Below are 27,313 nucleotides of genomic sequence, written 5' to 3'. Positions count from 1 at the left end.
AGCCTTATATTTCATTTTTTTGCTTTAACAATATAACGTAAGGCATTCTTTTTTATAAATCTTTTTGGAGATTTACTGTACAAAAAGTGACATTTGAAAATTCCCAGGGCTCTGCCTCACTGTGATCTCACTCACTCAACAGTTCAACAGTCACTGTTGATGTGTCATTGGACGGAAGATGTCAGTCATTATAGTAGCAGATGTCATGAAGTGTGTCGACTTACTGTATTAGCACATCACTTCCGCTCCCTTTACATTTTTACAGTAGCGCATTCTTCCTGCCATATCAATGTTGTTGTTTGTTGTGGTTGAAATTGTTTTGAGAAAAAACTGTGAATACAAATAATTACTTTTATTTTGCCAAAATAAACTTTGGGCAATTTGTAATGGTAAATCATGATTGAAAGTGACAAACCAGTTTCAGACTTTTTATTTTAATCGGTTGCCATAAAAGAAAACAGCTCATGTTTGATTTTGTGGAAAAAGTACAACATATTAAGAATAATGTTATTTGTAATCTGTTGTTTTGGCATTATTGTCTTACTAAAGTATATAAATGGTAAATGGGCTGTCACTTGTATAGCGCTTTTCTACTCAAACTATAATAGAGTTAGGATTCCGTACTTGTTTTAGTAAGAGTAACGCCATGGTAACACATGTAATGCTTTGCAATTTAGAGACAGCAATAGTGTAACAGGCCATGTAATCAATCCAGTAATATGCTAAATATAGTTTTAAGTTCATTACAGAATTGGAAGACAATTTAGGCACCAACAATTTTAGATAATGGACCTTTTATCATTTTTGTGATGTTTTCAAGAAAAACAAGCAGCAAACCATCTGCACTTTTTTTTAATCAAGTACTGTATATTTAAGCACATAAAGTCATGCCAAAAAAAAGCTGATTTTATTTTTATTACATATGATATAAAACTTGATAATCAAGATGGTGGGGACAAGAGAAAAACAAGTGTATTCGGGGGTCAAGAGCGATTTGGTATTTTAAATAATATCGAGGAATCACTTTTACTACAGCTAAAGTTACTGTTCATTTTGTCTCAGAACAACTATATTACACAAGTCCATGTTTCTGTATTTCAAACACTGTTATTAAAGTCATTCTCTTTCGGACCACATATGCAACAACAGCGCTGTAGTTCAGCATTGATGGTTTAGACATGTAGCATTTACATATGTCTAGCATGAACACTACCGAAGCACTCCGCAGCTTGCTGTTTTAACGGGGAAATCATATTTTTTTCAAGAATATGTTCCCAGCAGGCCCACTAGTTGAAACACGGCATTCTGATTAATATTGCGTTTGTGGAATATGAGTTAAGCAGCAAAATGCACCCCTTTTTAGCCATCTGAGGGGGGCTCAGCTTCAGAAAACAGGTCAGCCGTAATTGATACCTGATCACCTTGATTACCTGATCCCTGAGCAGTTGTGATGTCATTTTCAGTCAACAGAAGTGACAAAATGGCCGCTCCCCCAGAGGTGGCTAAAAACGGGTGCATTGACTCTTATTTCACAAATGCAATATTTATCAGAATGCCTTATTTCAACTAGTGGGCTTGCATAGAACATATTCTTGAAAAAAATATGTTTGGGTTGACTTCCACCTTTAAGTGTTTAAAGCAACATAATTTAGTTGTGATTATAAATGAAAGTGTATTTTGAGATTATAAGTGATTCAAATAATGGATGGATGGATGCATACATTCCATGCTCAAAATTGCCTTTGTTGTCCCCAAAAAATGGCCAAGTCATAGTTTTTACACATTTTTTGTGGAAAACTGTTGTGTTAACAGACCCTGAATTTTGACTGGTCAACTTTCACTGTTCACTGTTCATGGATGACTCATGCTGTCCTCTATCACTGCAGGGAAAAGAGATCGACTATGGCAGAGATTGTAGAACAAGTCCAGGAGAGAGAAGCAGCCCATGTAAGTTATCTCTTATGGTGAAGCAGAATGGTGCAAAATACATAATGGTTTTGTGTCGTTTTCTTAAATCTGTTTCATCAGGCCAGAGGAGAGCCGTATCGTCCTCCAAGCAGTCTCTCAGCTCCTGTCACACGCTTTGATGGTCGCCCTCGTGCTCGGGACCGACCCAAACCGAGGAGGAGGCCCCGTCCGAAAGAACCCGAGGAAACTCGCCGCTCTCGATCGGCTCCAGCTACTGGCGCCCCGACGACACCCCAGCCACCGTCACACACAGCACACAATGAAGGATTCCTGTATCGTAAAAAGGCCACCAGCTCTGATCTTGAAGCTCAGCAGAGGAGCCCCACCAGGTATAAAACTGCAGTGATTCATACAGATTTACGTATCTTACGCATTTTAAGATAAGATAAGATAAGATAAGAATGCCTTTATTGATCCCACAGTGGGGAAATTTTCGTTGTTACAGTAGCAAAGATATAGGTCACACAGGGGCGGCGGCATAATGTGGCCATTAATGTATAACATTGACGGCAAACATTTAGAATCAAACCTATGTAGATATACGCAGTAACATGTGTATATACACATGTGTATACACACCAACCTACATCTACATAAAAAATATGAGGAACACTCATTTCGGCCTGTACATAGTACAGAGGAAAAAATACTCTAAGTGACAGTGCTGCAGTGCTGTAGTGAAATGTAAGGAACAGCATTGGATAAAAATAAAACTAGACTAACAGTAGTGGGGAATGTTGAGTATTGCACAGTATTACAGTAGTGGGGAATATTGGGTATTGCACGATACGAGCTCAGGTGCAGGACTGCACAATTGCACTAATGACCGCCAGTTTGTAGAGACTACACAATGTTCTTGTTAAAGAGTCTGACAGCAGCAGGCAAGAAGGAACGGCGGAATCTCTCCTTTGCACAGCGAGGGTGTAACAGTCTGTCACTGAAGGTGCTGTGGAGTGCTGTTAGGGTGCCCTGGAGGGGGTGGTCCGGGTTGCCCAGCATTGATGACAGCTTGGCCAACATCCTCCTGTCCCCCACCGAGTCCACAGAGTCCAGGGAGCAGCCCAGGACAGAGCCGGCCCTCTTGACCAGTTTGTCCAGCCGCTTCTTGTCCCGGGCCGAGACGCCGCCTGCCCAGGTGACCACTCCCTGGAAGATGACCGATGCAACCACCGAGTCATAAAAGTTCCTGAGGAGTGTCCCCTGAACCCCAAAAGACCTCAGTCTCCTGAGTAGGAAGAGTCTGCTCTGACCCTTCCTATAGAGAGCGTCTGTGTTGTCGCACCAGTCCAGTTTATTGTTCAGATGAACACCCAGGTACTTGTAAGTTGAGACTCTCTCAACATCTGTTCCCCGGATATTCACTGGTGCAGGTGAAGAGTGCTGGCGCCTACCGAAATCCACCACCATTTCTTTGGATTTCCCCGCATTGATCAGGAGGCGGTTCTGCTGGCACCAATCCACAAAACCCTGAGTAAGTTCTCTGTACTCCCGATCATCTCCGCCTGTGATGAGGCCAACAATCGCAGAGTCGTCAGAGAACTTCTGCAGGTGACAGGTAGGGGTGTTGTAGTTGAAGTCCGAGGTGTAGAGGGTGAACAGGAAGGGAGCCAAGACAGTTCCCTGTGGGGCCCCCGTGCTGCAGAGGAGCACGTCAGACACACAGTCCTGTGTTCTCACATACTGTGGCCGGTTTGTGAGGTAGTCCTGGATCCATGTGGTGAGGTGGTGCGCCACCCCCGCCCGCTCCAGCTTGTCTCCCAGTAGGGTGGGCTGGATGGTGTTGAAAGCACTGGAGAAATCAAAGAACATGATCCTCACAGTGCTCCCCGCCTTCTCCAGGTGGGAGAGTGAAGTGTGGAGGAGGTAGATGATGGCATCATCCACACTGATGCCAGGCTGGTATGCGAACTGGAGTGGGTCCATTGAGGAGCTCACCAGGGGGCGCAGGTGGACAAGGACCAGTCTCTCCAGGGTCTTCATCAGGTGAGACGTCAGCGCCACTGGTCTGAAGCTGTTGAGCTCCTTCGGGTGGGGGGTCTTTGGCACCGGAACCAGGCAGGATGTTTTCCATAGCTGGGGGACCCTGCCCAGCTTCAGGCTCAGGTTGAACATGTGCTGGACAATTCCACACAGCTGGTCTGCGCAGGATTTGAGGAGCTGGGGGCTGATGCCATCTGGACCCGCTGCCTTCCTCGCCTTCATCTTCTTCAGCTGGTTCCTCACCTGAGATGTTGTGAAGGCCAAGGCTGGACAGGAAGGAGTGGTGGCTATCTGGTGTAGCTGGGAGCTGGAGTCTGTGGAGAAAAGAGGGGAGGGGGTGACACGCCCAGCAGGAGGAGTAGGTGGAGACTGCAACAGGAGAGACTGAGTGGAGGCAGGCATCTGATCGAACCTATTGAAAAAGAGATTCAGCTCATTTGCCCACTGCAGGTCCCCCTCAGTCCGGGTCTTGGGTTGTCCGTGGCCTGAGATGGTCTTCAGGCCCCTCCAGACTCCCCTGGCGTTATTCTGCAGCAGCTGCTCCTCCATCCTCTTCCTGTAGGACCTTTTCCCCTCTCTGATCCTCCTCCTCAGCTGGCGCTGCACAGTCCTCCGCTCCTCTATGTTGCCTGATGCAAAAGCCCTCCTCTTCTCCTTCAGGAGAGCTTTTATGTCTGGTGTGATCCAGGGTTTGTTGTTGGAGAAACACCTTACTGTCCTGGTGGGTATGGTGTTCTCCATGCAGAAATTTATATAGTCTGTAACAGTGTCCGTTAGACTACTAATGTCTTCCCCATGAGCATCGCTGAATACTTCCCACACAGTTGTGCTGAAGCAGTCCTTTAAGGCCTCCTCGGCCTCTCCAGACCATCTCTGAACCGTGCGGGTCACAGCTGGCTGCCTGCGGACCAGAGGTTTGTACACAGACTGGAGAGCCACCAGGTTGTGATCAGCTTTGCCCAGCGGGGGGAGGGGCAGTGATGTGTATGCCTCCTTGGTGTTGGCATAGAAAAGGTCCAGTGTTTTATTGTCTCTGGTGTGGCAGGTGACATACTGTGTGAATGAAGGCAGAGAGGAGGAAGGGGAGGCATGATTGAAGTCACCAGAGATGAGTACCAGGGCTTTTGGGTGCTGTGTTTGTAGCCTGCTCACTGCTGCAGTCAAGACATCACAGGCTGTGTCGCAGCTGGCAGCTGGTGGGACGTAGACGGTCACCGCGATCACGTGACTAAACTCTCGCGGGATGTAGAATGGCCTCATGCCAACAGCTAGCAGCTCAATATCCCTGCTGCAAAGCTGCTCCTTAATCGTGATGTGCCCAGGATTACACCATCTATCGTTCACAAACACAGCCAGCCCTCCTCCTTTCCTCTTTCCACTCTCCAGCGTCCTGTCCGCGCGTATGATTTGGAAGCCGTCCAATTCTACGACCGCGTTCGGCGTTAGCGTTGTTAGCCACGACTCCGTGAATAGCATCAGGCTAGCCTCCCGGAAGTCCCTCTCGTGCCGGGTAAGCGCCGCTAGCTCGTCCATCTTGTTGGGGAGCGATCTAACATTCCCCATGATAACAGACGGGAGGACGGGATGGTATCGTCTCCTCCTTTCCCGGCGTTTAACCCCCGCACGAGATCCCCGTCTCTTCCTCCTCAGCTCACGGGGGATATCGGGTCTCGCCCCGGGAGCCGGCGCATGGTTAGCACGGAGTGCTAACAGCTGATTCCGGCTGTAAACAATGGGGGCTCGGCTCCGAGCCAAGTCGCCGGACACGATCGCGCAAAAAATAGCAATCAGCAGCAGCAAGAATACCGCCGTTTGGGTGTCCATTGCTACGCAAGTTACGACTATCAATTATACGAAAAAGGTATGAGGTAGAGTAATATTAAAGAACAAAAACACACGAAAAGGCTCACCGATGAGCCGGAGCTACTGTAGCGGGCTGCCACTCGCGCGGCGCGCGGCGCGCGGCGCCGGAAGTCGTAATTTTAGGTATATGAAATGCCAATGTGTTGAACTGCTAAGCTGTCTGGTGTATTTTGTATTCTATATAAAAGAGCAGCGGGACAGTGACCGAGCGGTTAGCACATTTGCACGTAGTTCTGAGTTTGAGGTTTGAATGTGGACTCCCGCCTGCATGGTCTCTCCATGCGTGCGTTCTGCTGGTAGTCCAGCTTCCTCCCAAATTCTCAAAACATGCACGTTAGATTCGTTCAAGACTCGAAATTTGCCTTATTTATACATTTGAGTGTGAACAGTTGTTGCTTCTCGCCTGAAGTCGGCTGAAATAGGGTCCAGCACATCAGCGAAGCTAATATGGTAAGGTATAGAATATGGACAGATGAAATAAAATAGCATATGTGTCAGGAATATTGAACAGTAATTACTCCGGGGAACACAATTTTAGTTTAGTTCGGTCAGACTGCTGTTTTTAAAGGGGAAGTTAGGGCTGTTCGATTTTACCTAATAAGAAAATCCCGATTATTTGCTCTCAAACCCTCAAACTCTCAAACAATCGCTTTCGCATTCAAGCAATTGGATTGAACGCGCTACTCACGTGAGCGCACGACAAACACGGAAGTAACCACCGGAAAACAGAGATCTTAATACGAAGAGAAGAGTAACAGAAAGTACAAATACGAAGAGAATGTACAAACAGAACACAATACAGAAAGTACAACTGGGCTACACTTAGATACACCAAAAATAAAAAAATCGAACCTGCTGATTTGAACATTTTTAACATCGCTTTATTCAGAACATTCGGTTACGGTTCAAAATCGCTTAATCGAGCAGCCCTAGGGGAAGTCAACCCAATTATATATTTTTTCAAGAATCGGTTCTATGCAGGCCCACTAGTTAAAACAAGGCATTCTGATAAATATTGCGTTTGTGGAATAAGAGTTAATCCTCCCGTTTTTGGCCATCTCTGGGGGCGGCCAATTTGTCACTCCTGTCGACTGAAAATCACAGTTTCTCAGGGCTCAGGTAATGACCAAACCTTTAACAAATTTTTGAAAGCCGAATCCACGTCAACTTTTTGAGCTATTAGGATTCCCGTTTTCTTAAAAGATATGGAATACATGCATATGTGTGTATATGAAACACTACTGGAATTTGCCTGCGTAGGTGTGTGTGCACATCTAAGAAATGCCAGGGTCGATTTTTGTGCCAGTCCAGCCCTGGCAATGTTCAAACCACTCAAGTATATTCATAACTCACATAGCAGTCGTGAGTGAGTTATGTGACCGGATAGCTCTTTGCCAGAAAAAGTCGTGGTTTTTAAGAAATATATTTGCCTCTGACCTGTTTTGTGATTCCTTTTCCAGCAAATCCTGGGTGAATGTCTATTGCGTGCTGAAAGAAGGCAAGCTGACCTTCTACAAGGACGCCAGGAACCACAACACAACGTACAATGGAGAGCCATCTGTTGACCTTTCCAACTGCTCTTTTGATCCTTCTTTGGGATACAAGAAAAAGAAGAATGTTTTCATTCTTCAGTAAGATCAATTGCAAAATTATGAGTGTGTCTTTTCATGCATAACATTATGTCGATAGTTGATCAGAAATGTGCAAAACGCGACTATTCTGTAAATATTGTACATGTTAACTCTAAAGCCTTGCAAGTTATGAGAAACTGATCGTCACTGTTTTTCTTTTCTCTCAGAGTCAACGATGGAAATAATTTATTAGTATTCCATGCAAAAGATGAGGTAAGAGCATTTAGCAAGTCGTGTCAAAATGGAGTTGCATGGGAAGGCAAAAATTAGGATGATCTAAATCCAAAAAAATACTATGGATGGTTGAGGCAGGGTTGAAACAATAATGCAAATACAACTATCAATGAAAACAACGTCAAAGCCAATAATGAATTATATCACTTATTAATATTTGTTTTCAAATACATCTCCAAAGCTCTAAATCAGATTAATGGCAGTGGTAGACTGAAATAATATTTTATTAATTTCATTAAAGTATTTAAAAGGGAAATCAACCCAAACATATTTCTTTCAATAATATTGAAATGCACGCCCACTAGTTGAAACACGGCATTCTAATCAATATTGCTTTTGTGTAATATGACTTAAGCAGCAAAATCCACAGCATTTTGGCCATCTCAGGGGTGGCCATTTTGTCACTTCTGTCAACTGAAAATAACATCACAGTTTCTCAGGGCTCAGGTAATGACCAATCACGGCTCAGCTTCAGAAAGCAGGAGAGCCGGGATTGGTCGTTACCTGAGCCCTGAACAGTTGTGATGTCATTTTCAGTCGACAGACGTGACAAAATGGCCGCTCCCAGAGATGTCTAGAAACGGGTGGATTGAATGGATGGTTGGCCATGTTTTCACTAACAAGTTCATTTTATATAGTTTTTTGATCAGGAAAATAAAAAGAGTTGTCATTTTCTATTTCATCAATAAATTTGGGAGAAATTAGGAAATAAGTGACTCCATGAATAACGCCTCTTCATGAGGAGAATGGCCGCGCCCCCTACCGTTCTATCCTTGTTCGGTCGGAGTCAGTGGAGGAACCGATTACAAACCCTCCAATGGAAATCATTGTACTTTCATTGCTTATAACGTCCAAAAACGGTGATCAATTGGCACCAAAATTTATGTGGACATCCCTACTAATGACCACTTCAACATATCAAAAGGATTAACCTCTCCGTGGCTGATTTATATGAGAATGAGGAAATGCGGAAGTGAGCAGAGCTACATAGATTTATGCTGGGACGAGCGCACACTGCTTCTTTGCTTATAAAAAAAAATAAATAACAGTGCTTCTTTACTGATCACGGTTAAGACAAGCGAGGTATTTAACACCAGTCAGGATATTTACAGAGACTGAAGTGAGAATGAGAAGACGTGCACATTTATTTGGATGAGGAATGGCCACAGTTTTTCGACCGACAACACGCCGTCCAATTTGGAACGTAACAGCCGAAATGGCGCGTTCCAAAGCCGCCACACTCGGCTGCGGAGTCGGATGCGCACGTTCAAGACACGTGTTGGATGAGGTCTTACCTCACTCTGACGCCGCTTCACTCTCGCGGCTGCAAGCGGTCACAACGCATGCAACTGCTTGGGAGGCAACCCTGCGACATGTAGACGCAGGCTCATGATCACCTCCACACGCTGCGCGGACAGTAAGGAGTTAATGTTGTTGTGCTAACGCCTTTTGTTTTAACGGCCTGAAGCTAGTTGTTGCTATTAGCCTAGCGCCGCTAAAGGTCCGAAATATAACCAGTCGGGGTTCGTGTGCTCAATCATGCGCTTGTCCGCTTCAGCCTGTGTAAGTGGAGAAGCGATCGTCACGGTATTTTTGATTTTGTGGAGGTAATCATGATGAGATCACGTTTTATGTCAATAAATCCAAACGATTGTGCAGAACACTTTATACTTTCACAGGTTGAAGTGGAAAAGAGTTCTAATGTGCATTTGCATCTTGGTGGCGATCGGTCGCCGTTTTAGACAAAGCGAGCAATATTACCACACTTGCCTCCCTCCCTTTGACGTAGACCGCTGAGACCGAAAACATAACAAGTCCAGCCCCCAAAAAGGGCGGGGCAATTTGTCGTAAATCTAATCACAAAAAAAGCCCTTAAATCACTACAGAGTCTTTTGAAGGGGGCATTTTAGTACTGATGTCATTTTCACATGCAAACCTATTGTATAAGTACCAATGTTAAGCTCATCCAAGTGTCTCTTTAACCCTTATTCCACAAACACAATTTATCAGAATGCCTTGTTTCAAATAGTGGGCCTGCATAGAACATACTCTTGAAAAAAATATGTTTGGGTTGACTTCCCCTTTAACATAGAAAAGGCCATATTACTAGGCACATCCTGACAAAAGAAATTGAAATGAACTATCACTGTGATGGAAAATGCCTAGCTCAGTCTTTCATAAGTTTTAGCGAAGCACAGTACAAAAGGTTCTGTTGTCTTCCTTATATTTCTCCTCTTTCCCCAATTGGTACTTTTCTGTGACGGCACTTTTGGACTTCCTCCTTTATGTGCCCACTAAGCAAACGTCTCATGAGATACGTTGAAGTCTCGCAGGATACACCATTGCCTACCTGTAAATGTATGTGTAACTTTAGAAGCTAAATTGTACAACCTTTAGGGACTTTGGAAATTCCATTTTCCTGTAGACATTTTACTGATGACATCAAGTCATTTTGACTGCTCAAATCACTTTCTCTGCAGGAGGATCTGAAGGCTTGGACTTCCAACATCACCACCTGTATAACTGAGCATGAGGCCATGGCCAAGTGGGACAAGCCCGGCACATCGGGCATGGACCATGACCGTTCAGAGAGGAAGGAGAGGTCAGAGGGCGACGCAGACGCCAGGTCAGAGAGATCGGAGCTAGTCGGTGAGGAGAGATCTGAGAAGGAGAGGTCAGAGAAAGGGGATGGCTCCGACAAGTTAGACACATCAGAAATTGCTGACAAGCTGGAGGGTGGGGCGGGGGGCTCCAGTACATCTGGAAAGAGCAAATGAAAAGCCTGTTTATGTTTGGGTTTTATTCACTGACAATTGGTGGTTGTATGAATGGGAAGCATGTTTGCAGAGCCCCAATCACAGAGCTGGAACACGATGAGGTGAGCGCCCATGGACAATTACTATCGTAACTCATCTCTCAGCCAACCTCCCCTTTACCTAAAGCAGTGCATCAGTGCTTGCATTGGGCCACCTGCTGGTGGGGGGTTGTCATTGTTTAATCTCTTGGTTTCATCTTTCTATATATTTCAGTGACTGATTATACCATGTCTGTCTCTCTGTCTGTCTCTCCGTCAGTCTAGACACACCTGAAAAAGAGGTGAATGAAATGTTCACAATAATTAAAAACTTTTGAAGCAATATACTTTTTTAAGTTATTCTCTCTTGTAGTGAGAGATAAAAGCAAAGGAAATATGAAGTAGTTGCAAATGTGATGATTTGATATGATTTCTCATCCACATACCCCAGTCTTGCACCTTAGATACTTAAAACATGCTAAATCTTGAAGACATGTAATCCCACCACATGGTAATCATAGATCATGTTATTATAACGGAATGCTGGTGTTACTCACCTAGCTTTTTTGGATGTCGTTAAATACAAATTATTTTTTTGATCCATGTCCAGGAAAAAAAAGGGAGCTGTCTATGAAATGCTCTCGGTGACACTATTTGACATAATGCCTTTGTACACAAAATCTGAACACTGCATGAAATCTAATAGTCTCTTAGTGCACTTGTTTGACTTTTTTATGTTCTTGAAATCGTTTGGGGGAATTGCAATAATTTAGTGTGAGGAAACATTTTGCAACCATGGTTCACTATACTCACAAAGTAGGGTTGTCTTCCATCCACAGTTATAAATGACTCCTCCGTGATCAGCTATATGAATGATGAGAAAGCGCCTCCTGACTCCCGCGCCCCACCTGGGTTTGTTCTATATTTGTTTTCCCACAGAATTCCACATTGTGTCTGAAGAATTGTAAAAACCTGAAGTGAGTGACAAGCTCTCTGTACTGTTGCGTGTTTTATTTTGAAGTCCAGATTGTCAATTACCAACAGCGAGCAAATCTGTTCTAAGTCATGAATTGTATATACCTCTCTTTGTGTGTATATCAATAAACCCTGTGTGCTAATAAAACAGTACACTAAAGTGAAATGGGTAAAAGTAAAACATTTATATTAATCCATTTAAGTCAAATAAAAACATTGCATTTAAAGGAAAATATGCAAACTAGAAGTCACTAATGAATTACATAGCATCTATAAGTACACCAATATCTAGCCACTTTTACCAGGGAAAAGCAACAGGAAATATGCTTGTATTTTTATATTCCTACGTTTGGCCCACAGCCCAAATAAGACCATCTAGCTGATTGAGTTGTCGGTGTGTTTGTGAGAGGTGTGTTAAACGTATGTATTATCAACACGTGTAAATCAAGAAATGATCGGTGGCGAGCACAGAGCCCTGTGAGATGACCAGACATACTGTTTGTTGGTCATGTGTTCACCCTTTTCCATGTTTGAGAAAAATGGAATACAAATGTGAACAGTGTGGCCATTTTGACACATGCATAAATTCCTGAAAACAAGTCGTCCACTCTGCAGTTACAGCTGGAGGCATTCTGTAAATGTTGAGATCAAGTGTTCCATTTTATCATCGTTGCGCCTTCAGTATACAGTATATATACATTCAAACCGTCTTCCTTTCTTTGCAAACACCGAAAAATACTTTCCAATTCTGTAGTACCTATTGGGTTACATGGGCTACATGAGGAATGTAGTGACAATGTGCTGTCCGTCTGCAGCCTTCGATTCATTCAACCAAGAATAGATGAGCTACAGTATTTTACAATGTGAATGTTCTTTTCCTGTCACTCGTTTTAACATAAGTGCCATGTCATACGGTTTGATGAAAGAGCACTAAAGACTGGTGATTATTGAATGGAACTGAAAGTAAACCTGTCATTGCAATACACTGTCTTATCATTCACGTGGGAGATACAATACTTTCACCTGGATGTAGTCGTTCCAGTCCGACATGTTTGCTCGTCATCACTTTTATGAAGCAACGCTGGGGACTTCTATTTTTGTTTTTCTTCCACCATGTTTTGAGCATCACAGCTAAAGAGACAGCACAAACTGTGACTGATTAAAAAAAAAATGCAAACTGTTTCCTTCATTGATGGTCTTCAAGTGTGTATGTCTTTGTTACTTTACATTCAAACCTGCTGCTAAGACATGAATAAACCTCTGAACTTGCTGATGCTAACGTGACACTCAATTGATGTGGAGACATTCTGTACTGAATGATGTGCTGTTCTACTTACATAACATTTAAACATTTCCTAGTCAAAATGTCACTGTAGCCCAGGTGTTTTCATAGTGTGGCACAGGGAGCTTCCCCTCAGAGAGCTTAAAATGCCTATTTTTTTTTTTTTTTTAAGACAACATCAGTTAGTCTAGCAGATAAAAAACACAATTCTTTATTTTTCTACAACTGTTTACTGGTATGCCAGAAAAATTCCGGGACTGGTGTCACAAAAGATAAAGATCATGTCTTCAAACCCTAACTGCAAGCTACGAGTTTTCCCCTTCAATGAGAGTCAAACTATGACCCTTCTGCATTTGCTTCAATCAGTGCGCGAGAAGAGCAGAAAGTTGTGGCAGGCTTCTCACCATGATGACATGCCTGCTCACAATGCCCTGAGCATCCGACATGGTTCCTGGCTGAGAAGAATATTGCAGTGCTGGTGTATCCTCCCTACTAACCCGTCTTGGCTCTATGTGATTTTTTTCCCCTCTTTTCCAAACTCAAGGGGTTAGTCAAGCGGACCTTTTTTGGAAAATGTGGACAACAACCATATGGCCATCATGATGGAGCCGAAGAGAAGGCGGGGAAAATGTGTTAGACTCCTGGGGGATAACTTTAGAAGAGTAAAATTTGTAGTTAGTAGTTTGCAGTAGATTTGAAATCCTGCTTTTTTTGACGCCACTCCTGGAACTTTTCCGACACACCTCGTCTTCTTGCGCAGCCCCCACCCACCTGTTTGGAATTCATCTCTCATCCACTTGTTGGTTTTAACCCCACCAGTAAACACTCCACCATTTTAAATTCCACTGCAGGACTGAATCACGTCGTTGAAATCAATTGTAGGGACACTTTTATCTCGAAATCTGTGCCCCTATTGCCTCTGTGTGTACAGTAAATGACTAGCACACAAACATTGTGATGCTGCACTGACTTTTTTTTTTTTTTTTTTTTTTTTTACAGTAATGAGAAGGGTGAGTCTCTCCAACAGGCTATATAAACAAATTGTGAGTGAATGGGTAAAACTTATGAGAGTTTAAAAAAATGGCTTGTGCAACTTTCGTTAGCACTGTAGTGCCAGGGTGGTCTGTTCTATAAGAATAAATTATCGGACATGTATACATTATTGCACAAATCCTGCACAACTTGATGTATGCTTCAAGAATGTACATTAACATTATGATTTGTTTCTTCAATTGAATTACATCTAAATTATATCTCTGTGTGGAAATATGAAATATGGTGATGTATAAAATCAGTTCATCCCTTGACTTTGGCAATGTCTTCTTTCCCCTCTCAAGGTTTTTACAGAAGATGATGTTACAAATATTTATATTTGTGAAGCCCTTCAAGGAAATGTAGTGGACCGGTGTTCCTCAGCAGTTGCAGCTGTGAAAGAAGGCTTTGTTTCCAGTAATACATTGTAAAATTATACTCCAAGCCAGAGGCGGAGCCAGAACGTAGCTCATGGGTGGGCCTGGAAAAATCTGGGTGGGCCTAAACCAGGGGTGTCAAAGTCAAATGGACGGAGGGCCAAATACAAAATTTTGCAACAAGCAGAGGGCCGGACTGATAAAATATTCATTAAAATGTTTTAAAATGTCCAGATTGGATCGGGTCCTTCACGCCTGCTGATGATGTCACACTTTATATTTCTGTAATATATTTCTTTGCCTCTATGTTTGTCAACCCCCTGGCTGTTGTGTTTTTATCTTCGGAGTTACTAAATAAAAACTAAAATAAAGTACATTACTGCTACTTTTGCGAGGCAGCTTGTACATCACTTTCGTTTGCGTTTCTCCTGCCAAACTGGAAACAATTTTCTGGTTGACTCGGGCTGCAAGATTGTATAAACTGTACATAATTTGAAGGAAACGGAGAGGATCATATGATTGGTATGATGTCTCTAGCTGACTTTATTTTAGAGTGGCAAGGTATGAATGTGTGTGCCCCTGCCAGAAAACACAGGCCCGTATTCCACTTAACACGTTTATTTATTGTGGTCTGCAACAACACAGACAAAGAATAACCTAGCAACATCATCCAATGCATCCATTTGTTAACAATATGCCTAAACATTACAATTCACTGTATTAAGCAATTAAACAGCCAAACAATACATACAATACACATTCACACCTTTCATCACTAGAATAGTTAGCATACTAGCCGAAATAACTAACTAGTGTTCATCAACGTGACATCACTCACGAGAACATATCTAGGCTATTATGTACAGCAGTTACTTGACACGAACCTGATTTATTAAACTCACCTTTTAACATTTACACACAACAACAAACGTGGTGAAACACGGGCAATCTGCAACTACTGAGTTTGCTGGCACGAACAAACTACGAGCTGTGTCGAAGGGATAAAAAAAAGAAAAGGAATGTCACTCGCTATCAACACTTAGCGCTCGAGTAGCATTCAATGCCTGCTCACAGTGTGGGACATCTCCGCATTACATCGAAACCAATGAATTTATCAAATGCCAACAATTACTAATAATAAAACAACGTGAGATTTCTAACATGAAGTATTTCTTAATAAAGTGTGCTTTACTCCAAATAACTTTTCACCACAATCCTATCCTGACTTCACGAAAAGTGACGTGAAGTCTTCAGTCGGCACGTAGACGACCGAAGAACAATCCACGCAAAAGTAGCGGTAATGTTCGTTATAACAACAGCCAGGGGGTGGCAAACATAGATGCAAGATGTTATCTGTGTTGTGGTCGAATTTGTGTCTTGCCAAATTGTTTTGTTTCCGAGGTCAATGAATGCATCGTGCGGCTGGATGGGAGGGCATTGCGAGCGAGAGTAGTGGAGGACGAACAGGAGAGTTGTTGCTCTTTTTTGACTGAACGGTTGTCGTACTGTATTGGCGTCGGCTGCGGCCCACAGTAGCCGGTTGGACTAATAAAAACGTGATAATTAAACTACGTCTGTGTTCTTGGAAGACGCTACAATATATTTTAAAGCGTGACGTCATCGGCACGCGTGAAGCACCCGATCACATCTGCTACCCACACCGGCTTGCCGCGGGCCGGATCTAATAATAAAGCAATATCATCCCAGGGGGCGTAGAACACCCTCTGTGGGCCGGATGCGGCCCGCGGGCCTTGACTTTGACACAGGTGGCCTAAACATTTCTCTCATATATTCAAATAAAATGACAAACTGAATACGAAATTCAGATCTTCCTAAGACAACCACAATTATGCCATTGTAGATATTCAATTAAAAATAAAAAAACACAACAAAACGCAAATTGATAATTTAATAATAATTTAATAATAATTAAAAATAATAATGAAAATCATGGGTGGCAAGGTGGTCGACTGGTTAGCACGTCCGCCTCACAGTTCAGAAATCGTGGGTTCGATCCCGGCCCCGGCCTCCCTGTGTGGAGTTTGCATGTTTGCCTGCGTGGGTTTTCTCCGGGTACTCCGGTTTCCTCCCACATTCCAAAAACATGCATGGTAAGCTGATTGGACATTCTAAATTGTCTAAATTGATTGTGAGTGCGGATGTTTGTCTCTGTGTGCCATGCGATTGGCTGGCAATCAATTCAGGGTGTCCCCTGCCGACTGCCCGAAGACAGCTGGGATAGGCCCCAGCACGCCATGTCATGTAAAACATATTTTCTAATCACTATAGCCTGACTGTCAGGTAAAGATACTCATTAGCTCTTACTTTTTCTGTAGTTCGAGGTTTAGAACAGCAACTGAAGGTGGTTACAGTGAAGGCTTGGCAAAACATCTCCATGGCAGAAACTCCGAATTTGATGTACTGTACTAGCAATTTGGGGTTCAGACTTCAGGAAGTCATTGACTAAAAACAAACAATTTTTGTGAAAACTCTTAAATGAACACTCAATAATAAAAATCTATACTTCTATTACAAGTACAAGTACAAGTACAAGTACTAGTACAACTGTACAAGTACACTATGCGATTAAATGCGATTCTGCATTAATCCACCTCCTAGTCGGGGATTGAATTCTATCCTCCAAAAGGACAATTATGTGTTGTTTATCAGACGCATTTTTTAAAGTTTTTGTTTTAGGGTGTTTTCATGCTCTCAAGCAACAGTTTAGCTCTCAGTTGCTTAGAGTATTTTGAACATTATTCCATGGCTGTGTCTCATTTCTTTAGATCTTGTATCCATCCTATCGAGACGATAAAGCGAATTATAAAAGAGGGGATTTTGTGTGCAACAAAAATATAAATAGAAGTATAAACTGAAATTACCTTTGAGGGATAATCCTAGCACAATGACATGTAGATACTGTATTTTACTGTATGTAAATTTGGATGGATGTTTAGAAATAGGAAATATTTTTGTGCCCTCGTAAGCGTCACGTGACCTGGTCTAGCGCCACATGTGGGCGGGGCCTACAAAACCCTAGCTACGGAAACTCACCCAGCTAGTGCTGAGAAAAATGGCCTTCGCTGCAAAAGTTACCTTTTTGTTGAGGAACGCTGTCAGGGGTTCACGTTCTTTGAGAAGTTTAACATGGCGCCGAGCTGTCGTCTGTGGCACAATTGTCGCGACTGGATTTCTAGGTTATACATACCAGTATAACGTTAACAGAAGTATTCCTCTCTGCGTCGTTCACGCTGAAGAGCAAAAGGTAAGTACGCACCCGAAACACCTAAAACAAGTCGTAACTTTTTACCTTTACTTGGCGGACGCAGTTTGTTGTGTATTATGTATGCATGTTTTAAATGAATGTGACAGTGTTAATGAAGCGTTTTAGAAGGCGTAAATCGACAATCAATCTGATGGGAACAGGATCGTGTATGTGCGTAAAATTTTAAAGATTAATTGAATTGCATGAAAGCAGCATTACCAGGGCAGGCAGGTCTTTTACAGAAGATTCCAGTGATCATTTAAGCGTGGTTTTCGTGCCTTTTTTTTTTTTTTCTTCAGAATTCCAGTGTCAAACATTTATAACATTCTTAATCGTAATCATACTTCAAAAGACTGCTATCAGTGAAAAGCTTGTTCAACACAGAAGCAGACAACACACAAAAAATATCTAATTATTTGTAGTTAATTGGCCAATGGGTAATGGGTGCCGATTTCATTCACAATGCGAAGCTATAGGTAAATCCGATCATAAATATCAGAATAATTTCAAAACTATAATGATTCAATTGAAATGTCAAAGGAAATAATCTAAAATCTCCCTTTTGGCAAAGAATTATAATGTAAAAATTTAAAGTATGATCAATGTAGTAGAGAGAGACCTACATGTTTGTTTTTTTCAGGGCTGATACCGAAACAGATTATTAGTCATCACGGAGGCCAATAACCGATATTTGGAAGCGATATTCATTATCATTAATGTTTGCCAATCTACATCTTTGTTGTAAAACTCTAAGAAAAAGGGAGCTGCCATTAAATGAAAACCTAAACAATAGCTCCATATAGTACAGTAAATAAAGTCCTCCAAAATGTAAAAATGACAGAAATGTTAAAATTTCACTTATCTTTGTTTTGATTTAAAAAAACAAAAAGTGCTCAGTGTTCCCAGGTTCAGTAGACTATCTTAGTTAATATATTTAAATAAATCGTTCCCTGAAGTTAACACAGTTTTAAATTGGTTTATTATCGGCCATCAGATATTAAAAAAAGGTCAATGCCGATATTCGTCAAAACACTGAATATCGGAGCCGATAATTGGCCTGGCAGATAATCGGTCTATTCCTAGAATGTAGTAAAACAGAGAAAATATGGCAAAATTGTTATTTTTGCTGTACATCATTTTTTATAATGCGTTCCATGTAGAGAATAAGACAAATTAAGATTCGTGAATTAACAAACATTCCTTAAATTGTTAATATGCATTGTGTGTAACAAATATATCACAGTTAAGAGGCATTTGTTGTTGATAAAATGAAATGGACATTAGAAGCGACAGAAAATATGAGCCATTGTGGCGGGTCAGATTAACATCTCAAGGGACCTGGCAAACTGTAAGGCAAAAAGTGTCTGTAAATTGACCAATTCACTGCAAATTTGGCAGAATCTGAAAAATATACTGTATAATAAATATGGCCATTTGGATTTGAAGAATGGCCTTACTTAGCTAAATATTTTTTAAGGGCGGATTGTCAACTACAAATTATTGAACTGTTGACCAAGTCTTATACCACATATATTCAATACCTCAAAAAATGTTAATGTTGTAATTAAGACTAGGACACCTGTTCCATATCATTGTTGAAAAGCACGAAGAGAGGCTACGTCTTCACTCAAAAAAGCAATCATGAGGAAGCAGAGCATTCTTTTAGAGCCATTCAGCGCCGGATACACCCGTACCTGCAATGTTCTAATAGTTTTCTAATTAAAATAATACTCAAACGTCTTGTTCTTCTTTTAGGAGTCTGCAGCTCCCCAAATGTCTGCCAGAAAGAGGCGTTTCATCCAGTTTGCCTCCATTGTCTATAAAGAAGAGCCCTACATGACTCCAAGAGACTTCCTCTTCTCTGTGATGCTGGAGAATGTTGATCGTAAGCTTCATACTTGTTTAATGGCAGCATACATCCATACATATTAAACATAGACTAGAGCAAACATAAATATATTATAACTTACCTGACTGTCTGTGGTCCGCCTGGGGTGCAAAACATTTGGCAAAGGTGGCAGCTGCTGTAATTTTTATCCCTGCAGTATTAAAAAAAAAAACTACTACTTTCTTTCAACCTAATGAAATCAAACTTTATTTGATGCTTTTTTTTAAAGATTTTGTTTTATTTTTTATAAACGTGTATGTTTCTGGTCGCTGCTGTAGGAAAGCTCCAGAAGAGAGTCCTAACAACAAAAGTAAGTGTAATTCCCCGCAGTCGATTGCTAAGTAAATTGAGCGTTTCACTTTGTTGGGAATAAAACTACTGATATGCATCTCCTCTGACATCTTTGTAGGAACTGGAACAGATGATAGTAGCTGCTTCCAAAGCTCGGCCCGGCAATACTTTGTTCAGACTTTGGGGTGACAACGGTAAGTCAAGTGTCAGCTGAACAGGGTTTTTACATGAGTGGTTCATTCTGTTTATTGCTGCATTGATGCAATGCTGAATAAAGAAACGTATCAAACAATTGATCATTATTTTGCGAATTGATTAATCGTTTAGAGACCTTTGATTTAAAATTGTTGATTTCCATAGTCCTTCATGAAAGCAGACTTTTATTTGTGTTGAATCAAAATGAAAGATTTGTCAGCATCTGCTTTTAGAATGATCAACATTTTTGACATTTTTTTTCATTACAGACTAAACCAATAACTCAATCTTAATAAATTGAAGCTAAGTTAATACGTTTGTGCATTTTCTGCACTGTCAAATTGAAATAAAGTCCAGTTTTTGAATATGCGGATGTAAATAAAGTGTTTTTCAAAATATGCTTCATCAATTAATTATTGTTATTGCAAAATAATCGACCGATTAGCCTAGTCCTTTTCAAATAGTTGGATGGGCCCCACTTGGGGGTGCGGCGCAAAGCCAGGCAGGGGCGTGTGTAACCCCAGAGAACAGGGAGCTTTTTTTTTTTTTTGCCTTTGCAAGAATAAAATGTAATTGCACAGTCAAAACAGTAGGTGGGAGTGGCGCTCTCATTGTTAGAATGAACCAACACTAAATTTGGTGCACTCATTTGATTGGATGCCTATTAAAACAGGATCTACAAAAAAAGTCACAAGCGCCCATGCACAAAATTCAACAAGAAGTCGGAAATGTTGGTTTAAAGCAACCATTGTTGGCGAACGATTAGGAAAGAACGTATCCTAAACAGATGGGTGGCGTTTTAATTGCCTATGCCATCGACTGTAATGTGGGCAGAGCATACTGTCAAAGTTTGGTCATTTCAAGGATTCGACATGAAACATGGCATGTTTGTTTATTGTAATTCATATTTGTAACTTAGCTTTACTATTTCATTGTATTTTCAATGTATGTTATGCAGGTTTGATATCCTACACAGAATACCTGTTCTTGCTGACTATTCTAACAAGTAAGTCAATTACCTAAATAATAAACACAACTGTGATTTTATGATAATCACGTTATGAGATATGACAACGATTCCTGAATGTATTTTCCCCTCGTTAATGTCATGCAGTGATGCATTTTAATGATTGAGCTTAAGTGGTGAGTTTTATTAGACATCAAGATTGATAAGTGGTGCTGCTTGCTCTTGCAGAGCCACGAACAGGATTTCATATAGCGTTCAAAATGCTTGACGTGGATGGCAACGAGCATGTGGACAAAAAGGAGTTCATGAAGGTAAAACTAAATGACATTTGTATTGTATTTCATCACATATTTTCACCATTCATTTTTTGAATACTGTCCTCACAAATGGATGGATGGGTGGATGGAGGAAATGTTTTTGTGGGCTCAAATGTCACACTATTTGCGTTTGTAATGCTGCCCGATGGTCCGCACTGATGCTGCCACAGTTGGAAGGTGAGGGGACCAGAACTGTTCCAGGCCGATTCTCATCCATCTTGTTTGCATCCCCTAACTCCTAACCCTGTAGCCTGACTCAGCACTTCTCTTGAGTTCAGTTGCGCAAACATTTCCATGTCCTGACCGAGCACGTGACTGAGAGAATGGGATTGTGTTTTTAAGTGTGTGTGCGTGCGCGCGCGCGTGTGTCTGTGATCCTAGCTTGCATGTCTAGGTTCGGTTTTCGTCAGGTGTACAAGCAGACTGCTTTCAGGATTAGAAGTGCATGTTTTCTTTTCTCTTCAGCCACCAGGATGTCTTGGCTTCGTTCATTGAAGTTATTCATAATTTCTTTATTTCCTTGTGTTTGTTTTTCAGCTCAAGAAAATCATTGGAAAAAGTAAAAGGAGAATTTCAAAGGACAACCCAGAGGTGATGAAATCCACACTGTTTCACGAATTTTCTGGCAACAAACCTTCGCGTTTGTTTTCTCCCCAAATTTGCTGATGTTTTAAATTGTTGGGCTCTCGCAGAGATCGACTGAGGAGGTTGACCCCGTCAACACAACGCTGCAGGCATACTTCTTTGGAAAGAGTGGCGAAAACAAGTTGCAATATCAAGAGTTTCGCAAGTAATGAGCCACTCAGTCATCAGTTGCCTTGAAACACGTACCGTATTCCCTTTTCGGTGAACACATTACAGTCGGACCTCGGCTCGCGGCGGGGTTCTGTTTGCGATTTTGAATGCTTTGTAATCCATCACTAATCTACACTAGGCTTGACACGATCAGGATTTTTGGGGTCGATCAGAGATGGAGCAATGTATCTATTTAAACAACTTGTATATACGCCCATGTCTGCTCTTTTTTGGCTCGTATTGGAAGCTGGTCCCGGTACACACAGCCCGCAATGATTATTTTGTCCTACATTGTCCACTTTTTAGCTGGCGTGTATATGACGCGGTAAGCGTTCTTGAAGCCGTTTGGCTCTAGTGTTAAACTGTACAGATTTGCACCTCTCCACGCAAACTGTATCGACTTGATATGTAATCGTGTCGCAAGAATAGCTCAACTGACATTCAGTATGACCGCTGTATATCTCGTATCATCGTTTAGCAAAAGAGGACCGGCAAAAAAGGGTCAAGTGCCCAGTTCCGTCAATAGCATAAAACTGGGAAGGCTGGCAGCGATTGGGTTAATGCCATGTGATTGACCGACACCCCCTTCGTGAGCTACTGGTCAATTGGTTTGGTTAAACGGCAAGCCTGCCGGCTGGTTGCACCTGTGATTGGCTTGATTTGCATGGCCAGAAGTTTACGTAATTTACGCTGAGTGATGAAAGTTATTTTCAATCCAAAAGATGTTAAAATTAAATAAATAACACACATACCGTAGCTATTTTTTTTTTTTAACGTAAATAAAATGGTTTTGGACTTTTTACTAGTCCCCCACCCAAAAAAAAGGGTGCAGTTGGGGGCGCCGAGGCGGAACTCCTGCCACCTAGCGCAAAGGCTTTCCACTCACAAAATACCCGACAAGGCTAAAAATAGATTAGCATCCGGGCTCACATATACAATATGGCGGCAAAGAACAAACCCGGCGTGAAAGAGGTTGTGTTTACTGTAATGTAACTTTTGTGGATCCAATCAATAACATCATCGATAGATCACGCAAATTCTGACATCACAGTCTATCAACGATTTTACGTGGAATGCAAAATACCGACCGATTTCGAGCCAGTCGATCAGATCGGTGTAAAGTTCAAACTGCAGTATTAAAATTGAATTAACGGAAAACATTTTTTTTATACTATACAATACAATACAATTTTATTTATGGAGCGTATTTCATAACAGCTGGAGCTGTAACAACGCACCTTACAAACAATAAATAATAATAAACAATAAAAGGGCCATAATACACAAGTGTTGATCGATAAATGAACATAAAACGCTATATAGCTACAATTGACACCGAAAAAAAGCTGAAAACAAAAGCCAGCGAATAGAAGTGTGTCTTCAACCGGGTTTTAAAAGTGGACAGAGAGGGGGCTTGCCTAACATCCAACGGGAGGTCATTCCAAAGGGAAGGACCAGCAGTCGAAAGGGCTCGATCCCCTCTGAGGCTCCGCTCGGTCCTCGGCACCTCGAGCAGCGCCTGGTCCGCAGACCGTCGGCTGCGGGAAGGTGCGTAGGAGTGGAGGAGCTCGGAGAGGTGCGCCGGGGCCAGGCCATTTCATGGTTTATAGACAAATAGGAGAATCTTAAATCGGACCCTGAAATGCACTGAAGGGAGGCCAGAATTGGTGTTATGTGCTCCATTTTCCGAGCTCCAGTTAGTAGGCGGGCAGCAGCATTTTGGACCAACTGGAGACGTGTGAGAGAGGAATGGCTGACTCCAAAATAAAGTGCATAACAGTAATCTAGCCGAGATGTAACAAAGGCATGGATGACTGTTTCTAAATGCTGATGGGAAAGGAGGGGCTTTACCGCTCTGTTCTTTAATCCGAGCAATTACATTAGCAAAAGTCCTGTGATACTGTATTTGTAAATTGTTGCATTCGTATAGTAGTATTTCCCAAGGTACGGTTAAGCGAAATGTCTTTCTTTTTTAAATTTGTTGACTTCATTACAGAATTGCTTAAATGATTTTATAGTGTTAAAAAAAAAATGCAAAATGGAAAAATGAATTTTAAAAATGTGTTTATTTTTATTGTATTAAATTGGTTGGTTATAATTGGATTAATTGAATAATTTAAAATGCATATTTAAAACAATTTAGTGTATACATACACACAGTATATGCAGAGAGAGTGAGCGTGAGCGTGAAGAACAGTTGCTATGTATCTGAACACTAAAATATTGGCCTTAATTTTCATTCTTGAGGTTGCTTTTCGATGATTTGGCTACCTTTTGGTCAACTTTCCGCCTCTTAGATTCATGGAGGACCTACAGGCCGAGGTCCAGGAGATGGAGTTCCTGCAGTTCTCCAAAGGAATGGACACCATGCGACGGGAGGACTTTGCCGAGTGGCTGCTCCATTACACCAACGAGGAAGACAACGAAGTTTACTGGGAAAACATGAGGAAGAGGATCCCTGCCGGCCAGGTACGCTGCAACGTAGCTTTTTTTAAAATTTTTATTCCTTACCAAAGCCCAACATGAAAAAATGGCATCTTGCAGAGCATCACATTTGAGGAGTTCAAAGCCTTCTGCCTGTTCACAAACAATCTGGAGGATTTTGCTTTTTCCATGAAGATGATCAGTGAAGCCAACCGTCCCGTGGGAATGGGTAAGACCTCTTGTGCAACTAGAGAACACAGCAAGGACGACCGACGTCCTAAAGAGTCAAATGTTTGCGTCTTCTGAAAACAGCCCAGTTCAAGCGGGCCGTGAGGATAGCCACAGGCCACGACCTGTCCGAGAACGTGTTGGACACCGTGTTTAAACTCTTCGACATGGACGGGGACCACTGTTTGAGCCACAAAGAGTTCATTGGCGTGATGAAGGACAGAGTTCTGCGGGGGCTCAAGGTGGGTATCCATCTCTGCGGTTCCGTAATCAGGCCAAAATCCCTGCAAGGGAATTGCTGTCGCTGAATGTCAGTTGAAAGGTTGCTACCACTCATTGAATAATTGATTCATTGAATGTAAGAGTGCAAAGACTCTCCAATTGATAACCTTGTGCTGTTGTAACTCGTATATACATTGGGCATGACAAATACGTCCCCATCGCTGTTGATCTTGTTTGCTAGTCGACGTAGCATTTTCCAAGAATTCTTGCTTTATTTTATGTGATAAACATATACAGGTGCATCCACAGAATGGCTTCTCTGGCTACTGGAAATGTGTGAAGCAGGAGACCCTGAAGGGAGCCCAGGAAGCACTGGGAGACGGCAGGTGTCCCATCTGAGCGTCGGATCCGTCTAGGACACGTCCGAGAGCCACCGCTGCTCCACTCTGGTGTTCGCATCGCCAATGCTGAAGAGAACAAACTGTACAATACACTGATGTTGATAAGTCAAAAAGAGCCAAATCGTACCTTTGTAATATCAGAAAAAAAAACAAGAATAATATTGTAACCGTCACGATGTATTTGAAGAAAAGTCATAAGGTTATGAGAATTGTAACATTACAAGAAAATCTGGAGTGGGTGAGTTTTTAGAAGAAACGTGCCACTTTTATGAGATCCACGCCACACTTTCAACGCAAAAGAGGCGTGAATGTGGGTCTCTAGTGTTAAACTTCACATTCTGATTTGTCCTGCCTCTAATAAGTACATCAGATGTCCGTAAAGCCACAGGTTGACTTTAACCCTCTATGACGCATCATCAGCCATTACATGCGAGACAGCAAGTTTGAAAAAGACTGCTTAGATGTTAGTGTGAAAGGCTTACAAAAGCAACAGGATTTTCTTTCTTTTTTTTTTTTTGTTTACCACTTATGTAAAAATTGTGTCCACAAATGATCTGATGTGTGTATTTTTTGTGCAGCTACTGTGGCATTGGCTATTATACTAAGGTTACTTGTAGGGGTGGCGATATGGGCAAAAAAAAAAAAAAAAATCGATAAAGATAATTTGACGATATTCTACAAAAAATATTTTAAATCTGCACTTGCTTCACAGACCAATTGTGGCTAGACAGCGTTTGTGAACAACATCCCTTTTAAATTACTAAATATAGCTTCTGCAAAACAGTTATGTTCTACGACAATATTTAACAAAAAAGAACAAAAAATTATGTATGGACCTTACATCGATTTTTGGGAATGTTTATGTCATTTAACTGTCTAAAAAATCAATTGTCTTGATAATTTTAGAGAACTGGTTACTATTTTTCATGGCTGTATCATCAGCAAGCTGGCTAATCACCCGCTGTCTGCCGAGTACTGTCAATTTTCCAAATTCTGTATTTTTAATAAGAATTTATAGCATTTCTGCTGCTGCGATAAAGAGTAGGGGAGAAATCGGGCAACCTTGTTTAATGCCTTTATTTATTGAGAATCTTGGACATGCACCTTTTGGTAAAATTATAGTACTATTCGTATCCTCATAAATTAATTTAATTATGTTAATGAAGTTTTCTCCAAAACCCAATAGTTCTAAAGTACTGAATATGAATTGATGTTCAATCGTGTCAAATGCTTTAAAGAAATCTAAAAATAAAATGAAACCCCCTTCTTCAATTAAATAATTGTATTCAATTAAGTCAAACACCAATCGTAAATTATTATGAATCGATCGTCCTTTTATAAATTCCGATTGTGTGTCTGAGATAATTTGAGTAATGCCAGATTTCAATCTGTTTGCGTGTATTTGAGTTAAAAGTTTATAATCATTATTGATTAATGTTATAGGCCTAAAATTATCTATTACTTTATGGTCTTTTTCAAGTTTAGGGATGACTGTGATTATTCCTTACTTCATAGTAATTGGGAGAGTGAGGGATTCAGATATTTCTCAACATATGTAAACAGGTTTTTAAGATGTTCCCAAAATGCCGATAAAAATTACTTGTTAGACCATCTGATCCTGGCGATTTATCCAGTGCTAAGCATTTCATAGCTTTTTCCACTTCTGCCATATTAATGTCCGCCTCACAAACATTTTGAGTCCAGTAAGAAATTACACATCCTGAAAGCAAGATTGAAGATGATATCGACAACGATATATATCGCCCACCTCTACTTGAGACCTTTGACACGTTGAGGCTTTAACAGTTGCATTTCAGGTTTTATGTACTTAGTGTTTGTGTGCATCTTGACACATATAAAGAAAAAAAACGTACTACTAATACTGAACTTTTAGTTTTCCAATAAAACACCTACTCAATATAGTTGTTTTGACTGAATCTATTGATTATAACGGCTGAACCTAACATCTCCAGGCCCATCTGTCATTTTATACTGACTTAAATCATTTACGGGGACTATATATATACATATATATATATATATATATATATATATATATATATATACATATATATATATATACATATATATACATATACATATATATATATATACATATATATACATATACACACACACACATACTTCAATACATACAGGATATACACAAATATATACGCACAT

At 41.3% G+C, this 27,313-nt stretch overlaps 2 protein-coding genes across 5 annotated transcripts in view; both read left to right on the top strand.

Moving 5' to 3' along the window:
* sptbn4a (spectrin, beta, non-erythrocytic 4a) overlaps positions 1-14,035 on the top strand; it is a 41,107-nt gene extending 27,072 nt beyond the window's left edge. For all 3 annotated transcript variants that reach the window (XM_086012796.1, XM_086012795.1, XM_086012794.1), the window contains 5 exons: positions 1,887-1,947; positions 2,029-2,297; positions 7,272-7,442; positions 7,610-7,655; positions 10,157-14,035. In XM_086012796.1, the coding sequence (XP_085868922.1) occupies positions 1,887-1,947; positions 2,029-2,297; positions 7,272-7,442; positions 7,610-7,655; positions 10,157-10,453 (844 nt within the window). In that variant the 3' untranslated portion in view covers positions 10,454-14,035. The remainder of the gene's footprint in view (positions 1-1,886; positions 1,948-2,028; positions 2,298-7,271; positions 7,443-7,609; positions 7,656-10,156) is intronic.
* Positions 14,036-17,142: 3,107 nt separating this feature from the next.
* Positions 17,143-27,051, top strand: micu2 (mitochondrial calcium uptake 2). 2 transcript variants are annotated; one of them, XM_086057414.1, is made up of 12 exons: positions 17,143-17,401; positions 19,157-19,286; positions 19,568-19,599; positions 19,699-19,774; positions 20,734-20,781; positions 20,971-21,053; positions 21,597-21,650; positions 21,752-21,849; positions 24,152-24,323; positions 24,399-24,507; positions 24,591-24,748; positions 25,038-27,051. In XM_086057414.1, exons 1-12 carry the CDS (start codon positions 17,210-17,212, stop codon positions 25,125-25,127), a joined length of 1,242 nt encoding a protein of 413 aa, XP_085913540.1. In that variant the 5' UTR covers positions 17,143-17,209; the 3' UTR covers positions 25,128-27,051. The 2 variants fall into 2 exon arrangements, with proteins under 2 accessions (XP_085913540.1, XP_085913539.1); XM_086057413.1 differs by having other exon boundaries at positions 25,026-27,051.
* Positions 27,052-27,313: the final 262 nt, after the last annotated feature.

The sequence above is a fragment of the Filicampus tigris genome, chromosome 17 (genome assembly GCF_054856515.1).
Source record: "Filicampus tigris isolate MCC_2025a chromosome 17, RoL_Ftig_1.0, whole genome shotgun sequence".
NCBI lineage: Eukaryota > Metazoa > Chordata > Actinopteri > Syngnathiformes > Syngnathidae > Filicampus > Filicampus tigris.
The sequence above is the reverse complement of the archived record's forward strand: the minus strand, read 5'-3'. Positions and strand labels throughout refer to the sequence as shown.